The sequence below is a fragment of the Podarcis muralis genome, chromosome 10 (assembly GCF_964188315.1).
Source record: "Podarcis muralis chromosome 10, rPodMur119.hap1.1, whole genome shotgun sequence".
Taxonomy (NCBI): domain Eukaryota; kingdom Metazoa; phylum Chordata; class Lepidosauria; order Squamata; family Lacertidae; genus Podarcis; species Podarcis muralis.
In genome coordinates, this window is record NC_135664.1 from 54,269,820 (window position 1) to 54,288,920 (window position 19,101).

Sequence of the window (19,101 nt, forward strand, 5' to 3'; positions counted from 1 at the left end):
ATGGGCGCACAACCCCAGAGTCGGACACGACTGGCCCGTACGGGCAGGGGTACCTTTACCTTTACCTTTAAGTTAAAAGGATGAATGAAGGGAATTGTGGTGGAAGCTAAACCAGATGCTGTCATCCCTGTTATCAGGAATAGGGGCAAGTTTTGTCTAGAATAAAAATTATTCCATGGAATTTCCTCATGGCATTTAAAAGTAATTTCATATTTTGCAAGTGCAGTTTACACTTGTTATTAGTTCACATGAAAAGTTCCCATTTCAATGTTGATTTTGATGGCACACTCAAAATTTGAAGTTAGGATAAATTTAAAGACATGATCTTCCTCTTTGTAATCATTCAGGAAAGCATCACACAGTATATTTTAATGACAGATAGGTAGCCGTGTTGGTCTGCCATAGTCAAAACAAAAAAAATTCCTTCCAGTAGCACCTTAAAGACCAACTAAGTTAGTTCTTGGTATGAGCTTTCGTGTGCATGCACATTGTGTATCTGAAGAAGTGTGCATGCACACGAAAGCTCATACCAAGAACTAACTTAGTTGGTCTTTAAGGTGCTACTGGAAGGAATTTTTTTTGTTTATATTTTAATGAGTAAATCAGTATGTTTCTAATGAAAAATTCCAAACCAGCTTATGGCAGCAGACCACACATTCTAATAAAAGCAGCAGAGGGAGGTTTCCTTCTAGCTCTCTCGGTAGGTGTAAAATAGGATAAACTATAAAGATGAAAGTCAACCTTAATACTTCCATTGCTAGATTAATGTTTAGAAATACATGCAATGCTGACCAGCAGGAAATTACAACCAATTGTATAAAATTTCTCTCCATATGAGCACAGCCAGACACTCAAAAGTCCATTTTCAAAGTACTTTAATTCATCTCCCCACTCCTTACATTTCAGAGCACAAGTAGCTCTCTGCGGGCAACGACAATTCCATTGTATCCTAGGCCAATATCTGAGCATGTGCTTTTCTCTTCTCAGTGGCTAATAGTTATGTACAGTACAAAGAACTGAAATCATGGCCAGCCACATGTCGTTGGTAAATTAATTTCTGGTAAGATCACATTTTCCTGAAATCTACACATTAAATTTGTTTCTAACTTTAGTTTAATTTTTACAAATCCTTTCTAAATAAAAGATTTGAACCATTGTCACTTTAGAGTGGTGGCAGAATGAATTCTAAAAAGCAAGGGTGAATTTAATAGATTTTTTCTAATGTCTCCTACATGCCTCACTTCTTGGCAAATTTGTACCAAGGTAGAACTCCCAGTGAATGTCCATATCTGTAGATGTCAACGTGCTCATAAAATGCCCTCCCAAAATTAATGTTGATAAATATTTATGAAAAAAAAAATCTTTAGCAGTGCCTATATCCAGTTCATTTTACAAACTGACGTTCTTCCCATTTGAGACGTTTTTTCCGTGGCTGTACAAAGTCGTCATCAGAGTCATCTGTTGAGTTGGGACTATCTCTATCAGCACGGCAATAAGGCTGGGCAGGGAATTTTCTTTCTGGAAAAAGGTTCTTCAGCAGTTCCTCAAAATAAGCTTCCAGTTTCATGCCAGCACCAGCCACTTCTGAATCAGGCTGTTGGGGAAATTCAACATATAATAGGTTTTATATATGCAGTCCCATATTAAAAAATGGGTAAGTCAAACACCAAAGTAAATCAACTTGAACACACAAACATTACTAATAATTTTAGTTGAATAAAATTCATCTTACTCAAACTAAAATTCAAGGACTCAATCAACACTTTAACAAATCAAAATACGATGTGACTGTGATACAGTTGACAGTAGCATTTGTAGTATAAAACTAGTATGCAACAATATGTTAGGACCTTAGTTAGCGCTTTGGTACTTTCTATCACTTCTTGGCTAAGAGAGAGTTTGTTCACACACAGTGACTTACAGCAGTAGAAGAGAGATCTAACAACCTTATCTCAGAGTACAATATTACTTCTGCTGAGTAGTCCTCATTTCTCTCCCCCATGCAAATATTCTGTACTGTTCAATGTGTAAGGAAATTTATATGATTCAACTGTCACCTAATATCATATCTCAACTCCAAGTCAGGCAAGACACTGCTAAAGAAAGGGACCTATAATTATATTCTGCATATAAATTACCAGCTATGTGACTCTGCAAACTATTATAGCATCCACAGTTAGACTCTGGTAACAATGGTACCTTCCTAGAAACACACACACACACACACACACACACACACACACACACACCAGTCTTTTCTGACCTCATTAAATTCAGCACAGTTTTGAAAGATCAGTCTGAAATCAGCTACAACATCTTCTGGTTTTGTGTACAGTGGATGATGCAGTTGCAATCTATTTTTGATGGTTGACAAGTCCATTGGCTTCTTAATTATTTTGTAGTAGTCAGGCACCTAGAAAGAAATAGATGAATCTTCTCAGTAATGCATTAGCATACTTCTTGTGGCATTATCTGGGAAAGTGAACATCTACTGTGCAGATCTTAAGCAAATGACTCCTGCTGTGAATGGAGAGAGCAATCTTTCTATCTTACTGAAAATAATTGGAAGGAATATATATACTGTAAACAGCAGTTATTGCAATGACTCTAAAAGGCATATTATTCATCTAACATACACAAATTCTTAGATTCAATTTGCTATTTAAGATAGTGTCATAATGAAAATCTAGATAAGCTAACTGGAAATAAGTTTCCACAGAAACTGCATTTAGCAGCACATTGCAGGCTATCTCTGTAAAATCACAGCAAAACACAAACACATCCCCTATACCAGGAGAAATGTCAGAGAGCTGGGTCTCAATCTTTTATTATCTCTATTTTAGGCCCAGCACAGGATGTACAATGCTATGTATTGCTCTAGCACACTCCTAATACCTGCCTCAGAACAAGGTGGTTTATCTTCTGATCAATTTGCTGTTGCAACTGAGCCAATGACAGCAAATGGATAATGGCTCCTATTTACACAGGACAACCTGCTCTAGTTCATATTGCATAGGAACTTCAAAGTAAGTGGCAGGTGACTATGGAGTGTTTCGTTTTTATTGTGTAAACTAACCTAAACATTTTGAAACAGCCAAGCCCGCCTACTACTGGGCTGTTACAAATGTTGGAGCTCCACACACACATCTGTGCATGCAACAGAATTTTGTCTCCCACTCCTATTGCCCTCAAGCTCCTGGCATGCCCTCAAAATCAGATGCGGAGGATTGGGAGACCTTCTGGAGCATAGTTTTGGGAAACTTTTTTCGGGAGGAGGGTGAAAGTTATGATGTGTAAATGCAATTACGCTCATGATTATCATTAGATACAACCCACAGTATTTACAGATGGCATTCATTCATTGTTACTAATTAACTTTGGAAATGGAATTTTTTTCTGCAGAAAAATAAAGTCTAGAAAAGGTTCCACCCTACATTTTTGGAAAGGGGTGCTCTCTTTTCCCTTTTATTACACTGCTTATGCAAAGTTATGTATCTCTAAACACACTGCATAGTAAAACACATAATGGATGGCTCTTGGTAGCATTTACTTCAATGACATGCAGTATTGAAGCATGAATATAATATCTGACCAGTAATGAATGCCAGCACAATCCTCACAGAATGTTAGTGGCAAATAAAATGACCATCATACCGTGGGAGGAACTGGATCTTGAAAAGCAAGGCTCATTTCGTGGCAGTAAAGGTACAGTAGTAATCTTTCACACTTCTGCACAATAGAAAAGATAAATGATTTCAGTTACACAGAGTACCACCTTGAAGAGCTAGAATAGCAACACAGTAGAAACTGCATTTTTCTGAGGTTACATTCAGACATTGTGAGATCCACTCCCACCTTCCTAGTCAACTTTTCCTTCAGTGGCCTTTTTTGCCACCAGTACATAATTTTCAAGATGTATTGACAAAATGGACTGCAGACACAGTTTGCAGGAACTCAAGAGGAAAAACTGTGGTGGCTTCACTCTTTCCCTGGTCCTGTTGCTGCTGTGTTATCCAGAGTGAATCCATGGTTTGACTTAGCATTGTGTCTGAAAAACAGGATCATGGTTTGTCTTCCACAGAGAAACCACAAGTGGAAAGCCAAGAACAAACTTGGCTACAGCTCATGATTTGCCCCTAGGGGAGGTAAGATATGAGCTTCGGGTTGGTACATTAAGTCAAACCATATCTTAGCACTGCATAGTATAGCAGGAACAGGACAGGAGGGCTGTGATTTTTCCTCTGAATACATGCAGGCTCATCTGTTCATGCTTAGTGAGGCTATTTGTTCATGCTACTACATATACCTCAAAGAATAGTTCTGCTAATTAATTAGCATATTTCCTAAAATTACAAAGAAAATGTGGGCATGGCAACTCAAATACTCCACACCTGACACACATTTACTTGATCTTCAAACCACTTTCGAAGTAAAGGAAACTCAAAGAGTAAAAACCTGCAAGGATCAAACTGCTCTGATTTCAAGTGCGGTTTAAACTCAAGAATAAGCATCATGGGTCTCATTTGTCCACACCTTCCTGTTTGCAAGAGTGAAGTGTTAATATGTGTTCAGTAAGATACTACAAACTTCTGGTATTGAAAAGGCCATGACCAGAGCAGAACCCAGGTGTAAGATGTATTTAGGACATATTCTCAAGTTCTCACTACTTACTAAGAAATTACAGGGGTATAATAATTTTATTACTACCATGGCATTTTTCAAGGTGTATTCACAATGCACAATGCATTTCAATGACTATACTCTCACCCTCTGATCCATAGGTGGCAATCCCATATTGCCTTCCAGTTTTCTTTTTTCTTCAGTCACATGACTTGGGCCATCACAATCATATTCCATTTCTGGCTTGAACAAATCGCGGCAGAATGTACAAATCCATTCTCCGCTAAACAAAGCAAAGACAAACAGGCATCAATCCATGTTCTGAATGTTTCTAAGCAAACTCTTATCTGCTATCTATAATGAGTTTTAGAAAATACTGAGGCTGAGATGAAGTCAACTGATAAAAGATAGGCCTTGCCTTCTGCAATTTTTGAATTTCTTCACCCAAGCACCATTTGTCATCTCATTATCAGAAAAAAAATCTAAGGGTACATATGAACACTTAAGGGACTTAGAAGGATGGGTGAGGCTTGCTCTATTAAAATTATTGTCTTCACGGTGCCTCCTATTTCTCTCCTCTCAGTTAGACTTGCTTCCTTCTTCTCAGAATTATAAGCATGCAACGTTCTCTTGAATCTATTGTTCTCCCTTATCACCAAAAGCAAAGTGCTACATTGGTGGGGACAGGAACTTGCTGGGAGGCCTCTCTGAAGATTGAAGGAATGGGGCTTGCCATTCCCCACTGGCTTCAACAAAGTGGCCCTTGCTAAAACTGTCTTCTCATCAGTTCCTTAGAAAAAGCGTGGATGAAATGTTAGCTGCCAGTAAGTACCAAAACTGCTGCCATTGTCAAAGGAAGCAATAGAAAGTCTATTATGCATTACAAATCACAGGCATATTGTGCTTTAAAAACAGGGAAGTAAATGGGGAAGGTTAATCACTGCTCTTAATATTGTGCTGTTCTTGATTAACAGCAAAACGGAAGAGACCCCTACAATTAGCAGCACTGGACAGATCACAACCACTAGAGAAAACAGAAATTTCTCTCCCAAAGCATTTTCTCAGTGTGCAAAATGTCTCCCTCAGCCTTTCTTATTTGGATACATTATACTCTGTAACTGGGTGACTAACTTATTTTTATCTCAGTTAGCATGCCACAGGTGGTAACACATATATGTATGCACAGAGAAGCAGACACATGTACATGCATATATTCAGAGAACTTTTCTCCTACAACAGCGCTCCTGAAGAACATAATTTTGCCTCTATTTGCCATAGAAAAACACATCTTTCTCCTCTGAAGGATCTTAATAGCTTAGAAAACAGGAAGGAGTGCTCCTTCCTGCTTCTTAACTAGGTAAAATCATCTTGCAATGGTACTATATCAGAAGAAGATGCACATTTCAACTGCAAATTCTGTGTGTTTGCATATGCAATTGCAGGAGAGGCTATTTGGGCCCAGAAGTAGCTCTGAGATCTTTGGATGAAAGGTGGTATACAAATTTAATAGATAGATTAGATAGATAGATAGATAGATAGATAGATAGATGATAGATAGATATATCTCATGTTTACATTTTCAAAATAATGTTTCTATTAAAATAGCTGAAGTTGTATAACATACTACAAAAAATATTTCAAATATGACAAACAATAACAAAGAACAAATGCAGTATTAGAACACCAACAGCACTCCTCAGACTAAATAAATACGAACAAGAATACAATGGAGCACTTTTTAAGGAATCACAATCCAAAACTGCGGCACCACAACTGTTTCACACATCCACAATCTGAACTACTGATGGCTCCTCTTTAGCTTTAAAATTAGAAAATGACTGTATATATAAAAAAGAATGAAGGTCTGAGCTAATGTTTTATAGTCTAGTTGATTTTACCTTGGAAAATTCCTGAGTGTGGGAACATGACAAGTAAGGTGGAACACTTTAGGACATTTATCACAACACAAAAGCTCTCCTCCATTCTGACACACTGCACACCAGTCCTCATTGGGGTCATCATCTTTCCTGCTTTCTCCAACATGAGGTGTTCCTATCCATGCTGCCTTGCCATTGGATGGCTGGTCACCTGTACTGTCTGGTGCTTCTGTTCTCAAGACGGTTGCTTCAGATGAGCGATTGCGATTGTTATTCAACAACATTGAGGTAAGTAAATTTCCTGGAAATCTAGTCTGTAGGGAAAAAGAAAAAAGTATGCAGCCTGAAAAGAATGTAAAATTGTTATATACATGTGTATAAAAATGCACACAGTCATGCCTCTTCTGCAGTAAGGGTCTAGCTAATTGCATCAACTACTATAACTGGATAAATTTATGGCTTTAGAAAGAGCTTCCAGCATTTTAAAAAACCCCTGAACATTTAGTTCTTGAGTGCGAAAGAGTAGACAGCATGAGTGCTCTATGATTTCCCAGATCAGCATGAAGAACGTAGAAGTTTTCCTTTGTATTCTAGCGTAATGTAAATCCTGAGTAGAACAGTAACAACTCAGCGAACTTAATAATTACCCTCCCAAATTTAGAGACTATTTTTATAACTTTGATTACATTTTGCTTCCGGGATTCTTCATCTGTTTCTTGCTTCACTATTACAACAGGGAAATCATAGTGTTCACTTGGCACACCAGACTCTTGTTTTATTCTGATAGGCTCCAACATGACCACAGGGACTCGCTGGGTTGAATCTGCACCTGATGGTCTGCTAGAAGAGCCAGAGCTGTAAAAGGAAGAAGTAGTGGGGAAGAGGACAAAAGATCAAGCAAGACTAAAACAAGACTATTGTGACATGTTCTAGATAATTTGAAGAGGGTACAACATCATTGTATGAACCAGTCTGTGGTATTTTTTCCACATTTGATCATTCAAAGTTTGTGTTTCAACCATGACAACACAAAAAATCAAGTGCTTTAAGTGGATAGTTACATTAAAAAAACCAAAAATATTCTTCTCCATCAAGTTCAACTACAAAAAAAGGGATGGAACTAACATTCATCTGCAAGATGCAAGAAACAAATGATAACCAGCACCCATCTTCAGTTTCTTAGATTTCTGTATTGCCAGATAAAAACATCTTAATTGGATAATTCACACTGACAGTTTTTTCAGAACCTATTATTTTTGCTTACCTGCCTCGACTTCCAACACTAGAGGCACTGGGTGAACGAATTGGAGGATGGACAACCGCACCTGAATTTTTAAAAAAAATTGTCAAAAAACTTATTTTATATAGAATTAAAAACTTCCGTTAAGTTGATCACATGATCTTAAGATGTAGTTAAGCATTATTTTAATTTCCACTCCACTGCCCCAATACTGCAGAAGAAATCAAGAGAAATAAATTATGAACAGCAAAAATAAGTGCCCAGAGCCCCTGTGCTACAGATAAGAAGATGCATGGGGACATCCCTGAATAGGGATGAGAAATATTTTACCTCAAGGCCACATTCATGGCTTGAGGGATGAAAGAACAAGCATGATTCATTGCATCTCCACCTTAGTTAATTAGAACTAGGATCTTTCCTATCAAGCACGTACTGCTTGCAAGAAATGTAAAAGGTAAAGGTAAAGGTACCCCTGCCCGTACGGGCCAGTCTTGACAGACTCTAGGGTTGTGCGCCCATCTCACTCTATAGGCCGGGGGCCAGCGCTGTCCGGAGACACTTCCGGGTCATGTGGCCAGCGTGACAAGCTGCATCTGGCGAGCCAGCGCAGCACACGGAAACGCCGTTTACCTTCCCGCTAGTAAGTGGTCCCTATTTATCTACTTGCACCCGGGGGTGCTTTCGAACTGCTAGGTTGGCAGGCGCTGGGACCGAGCAACAGGAGCGCACCCCACCGCGGGGATTCGAACCGGCGACCTTTCAATCGGCAAGTCCTAGGCGCTGAGGCTTTAACCCACAGCGCCACCTGCGTCCCTTGCAAGAAATGTAGCTTTTATATTTTCCTCAATTCAAGGAGTCAGTGTGATTACATCCAGGCTGAAATGTGCTCTTTCAACAGGGATCCAGTGTTCTGCTCAGCTTCTAAGAGTGTTAACTCTAAACACCAGTAGTTATCAGTGTGAATGACTCTCTTAATCTATGAAAGACTAACTGGTGAGCCAGCCATAGCGACTGAAGCTACCTGGGCCTTCAGTGATAACACTGGATCAGGGGCACTGCAAGCCTACATACCTGCTCCTTTAGGAGAAATACAAATCTATCCAGAGCCGGTGATTAATCAATTTTGGGACAAGAGAATAACCCACCAACAACAATCCATTTTATCAGAATATTAGGAGTTTATTAATAAATAATAGCCATACCTGAAAGGCCTGGAGATGGCACTGATGAATTTGGGGACTGGACAGTTTTGCGTGAAGGAGGTTTGGGTTGGCTCTGCTCAACAATTCCCTCTCTCCTCCCAATGCTTTCCAGTGAAATGCTTCCTGCACAGTCAATCTTAAAACAATTAAGAGATATTTAAGCCAGAGAGGCTCAATGCCACCACTTTTCATTACTCACTCATTTCAAGACTGCAACAGGTAAAACAAACAGATGCAGCATACATATAATCCAACTAAAATTCCCTCCAAGAGTAAAGGGGGTAGCCCTCTGGTGACCAGCAAGGGTGTTTGCATACCTGGGGAAAACTAGGAATGCAGAAAAGTATTTGTCAGGGGCTCAGTAGCAGAGGCACAGGGGAGAGAGGAAATGGAGAGCGAGGGGGAGGAATCTGAAGGGAGTGGAGGGCAGAATGACAGTGACCCGAGAGATTCCATGAGCCTCTCCAGTGAATCAGAAGATTCCCAAAAGGGAGTGCCGATGGCCAGGGCAAGGGGGGTCCCAGGGGGGACACACCAGGAGCAAGGGGCCAACGGAGATTCCCAAAGCGGTAGCTGGAAATCAGGGCCAGGTTCCCAACCGGAGCGCAGTGGGGGGGGGGGACACCATAGGTCAGAGTCAGCGTCTCCTTCGGCAAGCAGGGAGGAGGAGTCAGGCCCAGCTAGCATCCCCGAGGAGGGGAGCAGTGACAGGAGCAGTATAACGGTCAGAAGGAAGGTGGCAGGCTGGGCGCGCGCGCCAAGTTCGAATGTACAGGCGCGCGGGACAGGAGACAACCCGGAGTGGGAACCAGGTCCTAAAGCCCGCCAGAGAGAGGGGGAAGACTCAGGGGATTCAGCGTCAGAGGAGTCCAGGAAGGGCGAGTCCTCAGCGGGCAAGAGGACCCAGAGGAGGAAAGAGCAAAGGAAGAGGTGGAGCAGGGCTAGAGTCTTAAACTGGTGTCTGGGGGGAGGAGATTCAGACAGAGCTTCGGCGGTCTAGGGTTTAAGACGTAGAGCTGCGCGCCGTGGCTGTAAATGAGAAACTGAACTACAATAAATACTATTTGATGTAACAACGGACTGGCGTTGGTCCTTTGTGAGCTGGGACCTGAGGTAGCTCTGACAGTATTGGTTTAATTTTTTTAAGGGGGAAAAATCTTCAAAATATGAGAAGACACAAAGGGCTGTGTAGGTGCAAATCCTGCCTCTGTTGGATGGCCATTGGGAGCAGTGGGTTGGGAGGAATTAGGCTCAAAGGATGCTTGTATCCACCCTTTGCTTTAAGCTGGGGAAAGAAATCCTATTTTGCTGTTGAGAGATTGGGGAAATCTGCTGCAAGAAATTCAACCAGGGACCACAAGTTCCCCACCAGGACATTAACCTGTTAAGAGCTCTGTCCTCTTTGCATCTCAAAATGTCTTTTCTGGGTAGTTCATTAGGATTGGAAGTAAGACGCATCCTTCAGTACTAATTAATTCCTCCTCCAAGTGTTTTTTAACTGCTTAAAAAGAGCTTCATGGCCTGTTTCCTCTCATATTTCTCCCACACACATGGGACAGAAGGTTTAAATTTTAATTTACAGATTTAATCCTCAATCCATCTCCATCAGGACCTGAATATATATATATTATAAATAGGCTTCTTAACTAGGCTACATACAGTGCTCAACACTGAATATAGCTGTTTGATTTCACAACCACTGCCAGACCTTTACAAGTGCTCAGCCTACAAATCATCCAGGCAAGCTGGCTAGCCCCATAGCTCTATTGGGAGGGAACATGTATGGACAGCCCACAGATAACTTGGCAGAGGGGTGCATGTTCTGCTAAGGGAATAACTCTAGGCCAGAACCAATTTTATGGAGTTAGGAAAGACAATCATGTCAGGGCTTTTCTTTAATATATCAGATGAAGAAGTAACTACAAAGTGGCTTGATGTCAGAATTTCCCAAAGAATTCATTTTTGAGTGTTTGTACATATGACAAGGTCTAGACTATAACCACATAAAATATAGGCTCTTAGCTCTGCTCTTAGCACCAAAAGAAAATAAGGGCAAACAGGCAAAATCATACTAACATAAGCCCCAGTTACTTCTATATAAATTGGTGGAATATGACATACTAGAAAAATGACATACTATTGATTTGTGGACTAGACTGTTTTCTGTGTCACATTCCCCATCTGCCAATTCAACACACTTTACACAAAAGTAATAAAGCTTTCAAGAAGTCGAGATACAAAACATAGTGCAATATCCATCTTACATCAGGAAGAGAAGGCAGTGTATAGGAGCCGCCCATTGTTGAGGACAGATCGATCATAGGTGGAACAGGTGTTTTCCCATCATATCCAGCAGGACTATTAATGGTAGGACTGGAGGGAGTGGATGTTGTACTGCTGGCATTTGAGGGAGCAGCTGAAGCATGCCCACTGTTGATTTGCCACTACAAAGAACAACAACTGTATTAAGGAAATAATAGTTTATCATATACACCAATAATAAAACTGCAGTGCACTGGGTTAATCTGCCTTTATATCGCTTTGCTATAATATTTGTATTACCTTGGTGGTGTGAGGTGATTTTGCAAAATTAGGTGTTAATAGAAAAAAAATGTTCCAAGCTGCTTTCAGTTGAATGAAATTGTTGGTTGCCAAGTTACAGTGAACACTCAGGTTTTAGTTAACTGTGGTTTACCCTCAGGCACCAACTTCTCCCCAGCTATGTTAACCTTTGAAAAGGAGAACAGATACATATATCTTGTTGACAGACTAAAGCTGTAGAACTGTGATTAGCACACAGTTACAGTAGTGGTCAATAGTCCCATGACAGTGGGTGCTGCCATTCAATTGCAAGTTGGGAGACAACATGTCATTGCAATGTGTATTCTCTACAGTTTTTACTTTTACATGAAAAGTTAAATAGCATTATTAAAGGTGTGTCTCCTTTCCAATAACACCTCTTTTTTTTTTGAGGAGCCCTAATCTCCCCCTGCTCTGCTCTGTAGTTAAAACAGATACAATAGACACAGTTGGAAGTGTTTTTCGCTCAGAGAGATTGTTATGGACAGCAAAGTAGCTCTTATTTACTTACTTCTAAAACCTGCATATTGCACAGATCAGCCATGGCTTCAAGAGGAGTGCCAGTCATATCAACAGCAAAATCTCCCAGTCTTATGGAAGCCAATTGGTTCCACCAGCCTCAGAAGGCAAGCTATTCTAATAGGTCCCCCATCTTTGTGGAGGGGAGAAGCTGCTAAAAGTCTAAATCTCAGCAGGAAATGATTTGACTATTACAGTGGTGCCTCGCAAGACGAAATTAATCCGTTCCACGAGTCTCTTCGTCTTACGGTTTTTTTCGTCTTGCGAAGCACGGCTATTAATGGCTTAGTGGCTATTAACGGCTTAGCGGCTTTAAGAAAAAGGAAACAAACTCGCAAGAACTTGCAAGACATTTCGTCTTGCGAAGCAAGCCCATAGGGAAATTCGTCTTGCGGAACGACTCAGTTTTTCGTCTTGCGAGGCATTAGTCTTGCGGGGCACCACTGTACAAGGAACTGGCATTGATATTATCCACCTTAAGATCACCCTCTTCCTGCCCGGTTGAGAAGACCAGAGTCAGATTGTGGTCAGCCACAAGTGTTGGTCTGATGACATGTTGGGACAGCCCCACAGTTGTCATGGAGGCCACAAAGTTCCAAGCAACCTCAGAATGAGTGGGCTCAGAATGTCCCCCAACACCAACAGCCTAGCGTGTGGGTGTGTTTCTTCAACCTCCTAGCTCAGGCAGAGAGACTGTGGAGCGGGGAGTGAGGCAGGCAGTAATCCAGCAGTATCCCTAATAGGTCCTGATTGCGCAAAGCAAGGAACACACACACACTCTACATCACAATACGAGATTTCTTAAAGAGCGGTCACAACACTGTCTCCTGCTTGAAGGCAGTTCACATAATTCCCTCTTTCAAAGATGCATTTATCACCTTCTGGACTGATCCTGTCAATCCCCTTTGGATAACATAATTACCCAAGAAGGGCAATGGTCAAAAACCTTGTCTACATCATGGTCTCTTCCAACTCTACAATTCTATGATTTTATGAGGCTGCAACAACTGAAAATCATTCCAAGTAACTAGACTAAAAGGTGCTTCAGATGCCTTCATAGGAACTTCTTCAACAGTGGTGTCAAGATCAGAGTGGATATGAGCAATTTTATCTGCAAAATACTTAGAAAATCTGTTAGAGCAGGACTCCATGTGGTCAATATATCCTTTCTAGGGTTCTGTCATAACCTCTTCGTTGCTCCTTTTTAAGTTACTGTACTCCAGTTAAGTCTTTTGGAGGCAGGGTGTTCAACAATAAAAACATTTTACCTGTTTAATAGCTTGCTGTGCCAAAAATGCCATCTGCAGTGGATTGGGCCGTACAGCTGACTGTGGTATATTCTGATTTTGCGGAAACCTCATTGGCTGAGCTGGAGGAACAGAGCCATTGGGTTTGAGGCTGTGATTCTGAAAGTTAACCAAACGTGGAGGTGGCTGCTAGAAAGATAAAACCAAGTTCTTAGTTGTCTAAGTTGGCTGCTGGGAAGATAAAACAATGTTCTTAGTTTTCTGTAAGTTAAGAGAAATCCATTCTCATATTTTCACAAAAAATGAGCAGTAACAGTTTAGAGTACTGTGGGATTCACCCTCAACATAAAGCTATGTAGCCTGATAACTAACAGTTTCACAATCTGCTTGAACAACAGGGAAAGCTACACAGCAATATGACAAGAGATCTCCTTAAGATGTCTGTAAGCATCTAGGAAATCTACAGAGAGGACTGAACTCTTGGACAGATAAAACATATACTGGTGGTCATACAATATGGTGTTACTATAATTCTGTGAAATGCATAAAGTTCATATAACTGCTGACTTCAGTTTTCCTTTTGAACAAAATACAAATGGCTAAGGGTCTTCTACTCTGGACTTGCCCTAATTTACCTGAGGAGGTGGTGGTGGTGGTGGTGGAGTCTGGTACATGGGCCCTGCAATTCTAGGATTTGGGAGCCCCACAGGACCTGCCCTCCGTTGAGCCTGCTGCCTCTGAGCGAGGACCTGCTGCTGCATGTGCTGAAGTCGCAGTTGAGCTAAACTGATCTGTGTTGGGAACTTGGATAGTTGATTTGAAGGTAAGCCACTTTGTGGCTGTATGTTTGGTTCCATCACAGGGCTTTTAGGCATGTGTGGTGGGGTCTCATTATCTTCAATTACCAGAGAACCTGGATAAAAATAATTATATTTACAAGTTAAGGATTTACTGTCTACCATTAGGCAATGCCCTCTGCCACATTAACCTTTCTGGCATGTGTCATTGCCAAATATCTAAACTAAAAACCCCTTTGTTAACTCTGGAGCTAAGTTGTTCACATACACTTTTATTTAGCTGCCTAGACCAACACAAATGTAGTCAGATAATGGTCAGATATTTACGAGCTGATAAGTATGTACTTATCGGTTAGCCTCTTAACCTAGCAATGCAGGGGGTTGGACTACATAACCCTCAGGGTCCCTTCCAACTCAACAATTCTATAATTCATTCCAAGACACTGATGGCCACTTCATCATGGCAAATTTCCTAAAGGATGTCACTTCCATGTAGGGATTAATGGATCAGCCTAAATTCAGTTTGTGTCCTTTTCTTATTTGATCACAACAAAGTCTGCTCCTTCCCACTTTAGCATTTAATGTGTAGATCTTTTTCTTTCAAAAAATCAGAATGAATTACATTTAAAAAGACATTAAAAATATTTACAAGGTTACCATAGGGCCAACTTTAAACATTTTCTCTCTCTTTACACGTAAAGTTGCCTGGAAGTGCTAGAAACATGCTGTGCAAGTTGAAAAAGTTGGCATTAATGCCCCTGAAAGTGGCAGGACATGATGATTTGCTGTCCATCCTAGGGACTTTGTATAGAAAAAATATAATTGGCCTACTGATCTGTGGCAAGTAATTCCACTTCTGCACATCCTGCCTTGGATGACATTGCTCAATGGATTGGACCTCATAGCTGATACTCAAGATGTCCTTCAACCTAATGAAGTACAATTCAGCTTGTTACACTGGGAATGAAGGCATTCTTTGTATCTTTGTGATGTCCTGAACGTTTTACAGAGCAACATAGCTGGTGAGACAAGCTGTGCTCACATATCAATCCTATGGTTTCCTTTTCCTTATCTTAAAACAATGTAACTTTTGCCCTGCCATAAAATAATGAAACTTTAAGCAGTTCCCTACTGTAAATCCATAAAACCTTGAACTGACAAACCTCTATTGCATGTGCTGCAAAACAACAAATTACTAATTGAACCAAATTAGCCAGGAATATTGTTTTCACAGATATAGCAAGTTGCAGTAGAATCTCTAATTGATAACTTTTAGTATGCTGAGATGCTCACCACATATTTTTCCATGTCTAAAAGAATCTTGTTTGAGTTAAAGATATAGAATTTGAATCTGGAATTTATCCTATTCCTTTCACATATATAGCCTAAATACCTTATGGAATTGAAATTTTGATATAACTTAGAATAGTTCCCCCACCCCAAACTGTGTCAGTTTTACAAAAGTATCCAATTTTTGTTCTTCACGGGGGAATTTAATATAAACATTCCCTCCTTTGAGATTCTCTTCAGTCCTCTCTTTCTGAGACTCACAGCTTGCACCCAGGTAATGAAGAAAGGTACCTCAACTATTTGATTGGTCTGATTTCTGTAATGCTTTGTTTCTGAGTTACCTCATTATACTATGTTTTTACATGTTATTGACTAACCTCACTTTATTTTCTGTAATGCTGAACTGGTCTTATTAAGCAGAAGAAATGTGTTAACTAAATCTGCATGTCTGAGGCACATTCCTGGATCCTAAATTTTTGTATACAGATGCAGAGAGATTAACCCTGCTCCACCTTAACGTGACATCTGTAAAAGGAGGAACTAGTGTTGCTTAACCAACAAACTGAAGGTTTACTACACTGAAGTCTTGTCTAGGACTTCCACCCTGAACAGAGCAAAAATCGCTTTAGAGCCATGCAAGCACATTCTTTTTCTGTACAAAGTCCTTGGGTGGGACAGAACATAATGCCCCCATTGTTCTTAAGAGCATTTGTGCCCCAATTTTCAATGTGCACAACAGGAAACATACTTTCGAGCCACTCCAGGCGGCTACTACCTATTAAAAACAAACACCGAGAGTCTGCCCTTGGACTATGCCATAGAATCTTTTGTGTGTGTGGATTCTAAAAAGAACCATATTCCAATCTGGGATATGCAGATCAGGTGAGTTTGCTTTGGAAATACACACCCCATCTGATTCCTTGAGCGTCCCTACTCCCATCTTTGAAATGTAATGTACTTGATACATACATGTGTCGCGTGACAGCACATTTTTTCAATGTGCTTATGCATGCAGTACAAACCTAATTGGGGATTCCTACCGCCTGCACAGGCAACAAGACAGATGTGTGTATTCGGAGCATACACAAAGAACACAAAATGTCCTGTCAATAAATGATATCTCTATGTAGAAATTCATCATGAGTGGAGGCTTTCTTGTTAAAAATCCCAAAGTGGAGGGAAGAAGTATAAAATAACAGAAATAGATATATTCTAAGAAGGGTATCAAGTTTGGAGGGGGAATGCGTTCTCTAACCATTCCTAAGACACCGCTTAAAAGAAATCAATGCCAACAGTTATTTCAGAGAGTAAACATGTTTAGTAACATCAACAGTTTCTAACAAAGAGACTAACAAAGATGTATATGGAAATGTACCATACCTAAATTGAAGATATTTTGGGCCCAGAAGCTAGGATCACAGTGAAACACGGTGGTGGTGTTAGACACTGGTAAGGCATCACACCTTGCTCTAAGGAGGTATCTTAATCGATATGTAATCTAGAATAAATCAGGAATGATGTATGATAAAGTTCAACTTTTTCTGCTGTTATCTGGGGAAAGTGTTCCACATAAAGGCTGTTTTTCCCCATGATACCCCCCTAAAATTGATAAAAAATATATAGCATGTTTCTCACATTCTCCTAGCAAAGTTTTATTAACAAAAATATTACATTTCATGAATTCCCATGACACAAATTGTATTGGTGTTTTTTTTAAAAAATACTATTATTTAAATAGTAAATACACAGCATCACTCATGGCAATGCAACAGGAACTCTTTCAAAACTGTGCACCAGCATGACAGATAAGATACAACTTACACTAGCTAATAATAAACAGAAATAAATACATAATATAGTATTGTAATAATAAACAGCTAATAATAAAAATGAAAGACAAAAATGTCTAATACAGGAAGCTTTGGCTATGAGTTGATGTAAGAACTGAGAGAGGAGATACTTTGACTGAATTTATTTAACTTAGATTCAGCAGTGGTGCATGATGGAGGTGAAGTGGCAGCTGTGTCCTCCCATGGATAATGGTGCTACACTTTTTAAAAAACCTGGTTATTGTGGGGTTTTAAAAAATATATATAATAATCAGTTTCTTGTTTCTTTCTGTACTGAACAACTGCCCTTTATGTGGCTTTGCTGAAACAAAGCAACTTCAAAGGGGGACTTCAAAGGGGCAATGTGAAACTGCTGACCTGCATCAAAGGTTCAATGCTTTCACTTGTGGATTTAATTGAGACAAAAGGGTTTTTCTCATGTAAAGGTGCTACACTTGCCAAGACAAGGGCAAGAAGGCAGCAAGATCAAGGGAGCTTTGGGTTGCGGGCAGCTACACAGGTGTACACACAGCTTTAGCACTGCCACCACAAAGATGCTACTGTGACTTCCTCTCTCCCCACACTGCTGCTGAATGGACTGCTTCATCCCTTGCAGTGGTAAACCCATGTTAGCCATCAGGTGTATGCTCACCTGGTCAATCCCAGCTCATTAATACATGCATCTAAAAAGATGACTATTAAACTGATGCATTACATTTTTAATCCCTGCTTGCCCAGTTTATTTTTAAGCACTCTTTCTAGCTTTTATCATGCTTTCATAGTAGAACTAGGAACAACAGTAGCACATTTATAGATAACTGTTCAGCAGACTCTGTACTTATGTTCCTTGCTTTCCCATATCCTGCTAAGAGCACATTGTCTTTGTAATCAACTTGCCATGACTATGGCTTTCCTAGACAAAAGTCCAGTAGCTCTCTATCCTTACTCTTGAAATTTATGCACAGAGTGCGGGGGCTAGCTTGTGAATCTGGTTAGATACTAAGTTTGCCTGCTGCAATCACACATGTGGAGACACTTGTTGAGGAAAAATAACAAATCATTTATTATAAGAAATACATAACATGGATAGGATAGATTTTCTAATTCTCAATTAAACTAAGTTGGAGAAAACAAAGGTGGCCGTGTTTGCACCTTTGTGTCTTGGAGAGGCGTAAATTGGAGAGAAGGCAACCTGAAAATATCAGGCAAGATCAAAGGATAGGTCAGCATTGAGATCAAAGGGACAGAGACAGTGAAGGAAACTGAAGCTCTCTTACTCTATTTTAGTCCCATGCAAACTCTTCTCTGCAAGCAAGTTGCACCCCAACTTCCAACACTTACTAGGCGTTTGCTGTACAGCAACGCTGTGCTGCTACCACTGGCGACAGCCCATTTAGAAAAGTCCATGACATGTTCCAGTTGCTTAGAAAGACCTGCCACTTCCTGTTGTTGCTGTACAAGCTTCATTCGGTGTTCTTTAGCTAGACACTGCAAGGGACAAACCCAGACACTCATCAGTTCTTTTGCCAATTCAAACAGTTGAATTTTTCAGAGAAGATACAGGAACAGCTGTGTTCATAAAAAGTGTTAACTGCCACTAACACATTACTCTAGTTGTGTGTGTTTATTATCTCCATCTCTTCAAGTGATCAAACACAAGTAAGCCTTGTCTTTTACATCTTATTACTATTCAAACCCTTTGATTTCTACCCTTTGTTGGCTACCCTTTGACTCAAAGTGGTATGCTAGAAGAGTGATGTGCTAGAAGTGATCATTTGAATGATGAGTGCACTCTGAAAGAGAAGTTGTAAGTGGTAAGAAGGTTGTGAAAAATCCAGGAGCTGAGAGAGAGGCACAGACCGCAAGTTCCTAGCTATCTGTCCCAATATGTAGGCTCCCG

At 40.3% G+C, this 19,101-nt stretch overlaps 1 protein-coding gene across 3 annotated transcripts in view; it reads right to left on the reverse strand.

Annotated features, from left to right (window-relative positions):
• Window positions 1-858: 858 nt before the first annotated feature.
• The window catches only part of TRIM24 (tripartite motif containing 24), a 40,228-nt gene continuing 21,985 nt past the window's right edge, over window positions 859-19,101 (reverse strand). For 2 of the 3 annotated variants that reach the window (XM_077935053.1, XM_028747267.2), the window contains 13 exons: window positions 18,543-18,689; window positions 16,753-16,870; window positions 13,921-14,198; window positions 13,307-13,474; window positions 11,204-11,383; window positions 8,940-9,075; window positions 7,762-7,822; window positions 7,184-7,352; window positions 6,519-6,811; window positions 4,768-4,903; window positions 3,655-3,729; window positions 2,264-2,413; window positions 859-1,594 (listed from right to left, as the gene is read on the reverse strand). In XM_077935053.1, the coding sequence (XP_077791179.1) occupies window positions 1,385-1,594; window positions 2,264-2,413; window positions 3,655-3,729; window positions 4,768-4,903; window positions 6,519-6,811; window positions 7,184-7,352; window positions 7,762-7,822; window positions 8,940-9,075; window positions 11,204-11,383; window positions 13,307-13,474; window positions 13,921-14,198; window positions 16,753-16,870; window positions 18,543-18,689 (2,121 nt within the window). In that variant the 3' untranslated portion in view covers window positions 859-1,384. The remainder of the gene's footprint in view (window positions 1,595-2,263; window positions 2,414-3,654; window positions 3,730-4,767; window positions 4,904-6,518; window positions 6,812-7,183; window positions 7,353-7,761; window positions 7,823-8,939; window positions 9,076-11,203; window positions 11,384-13,306; window positions 13,475-13,920; window positions 14,199-16,752; window positions 16,871-18,542; window positions 18,690-19,101) is intronic. The other variant, XM_028747268.2, reaches the window with a different exon arrangement.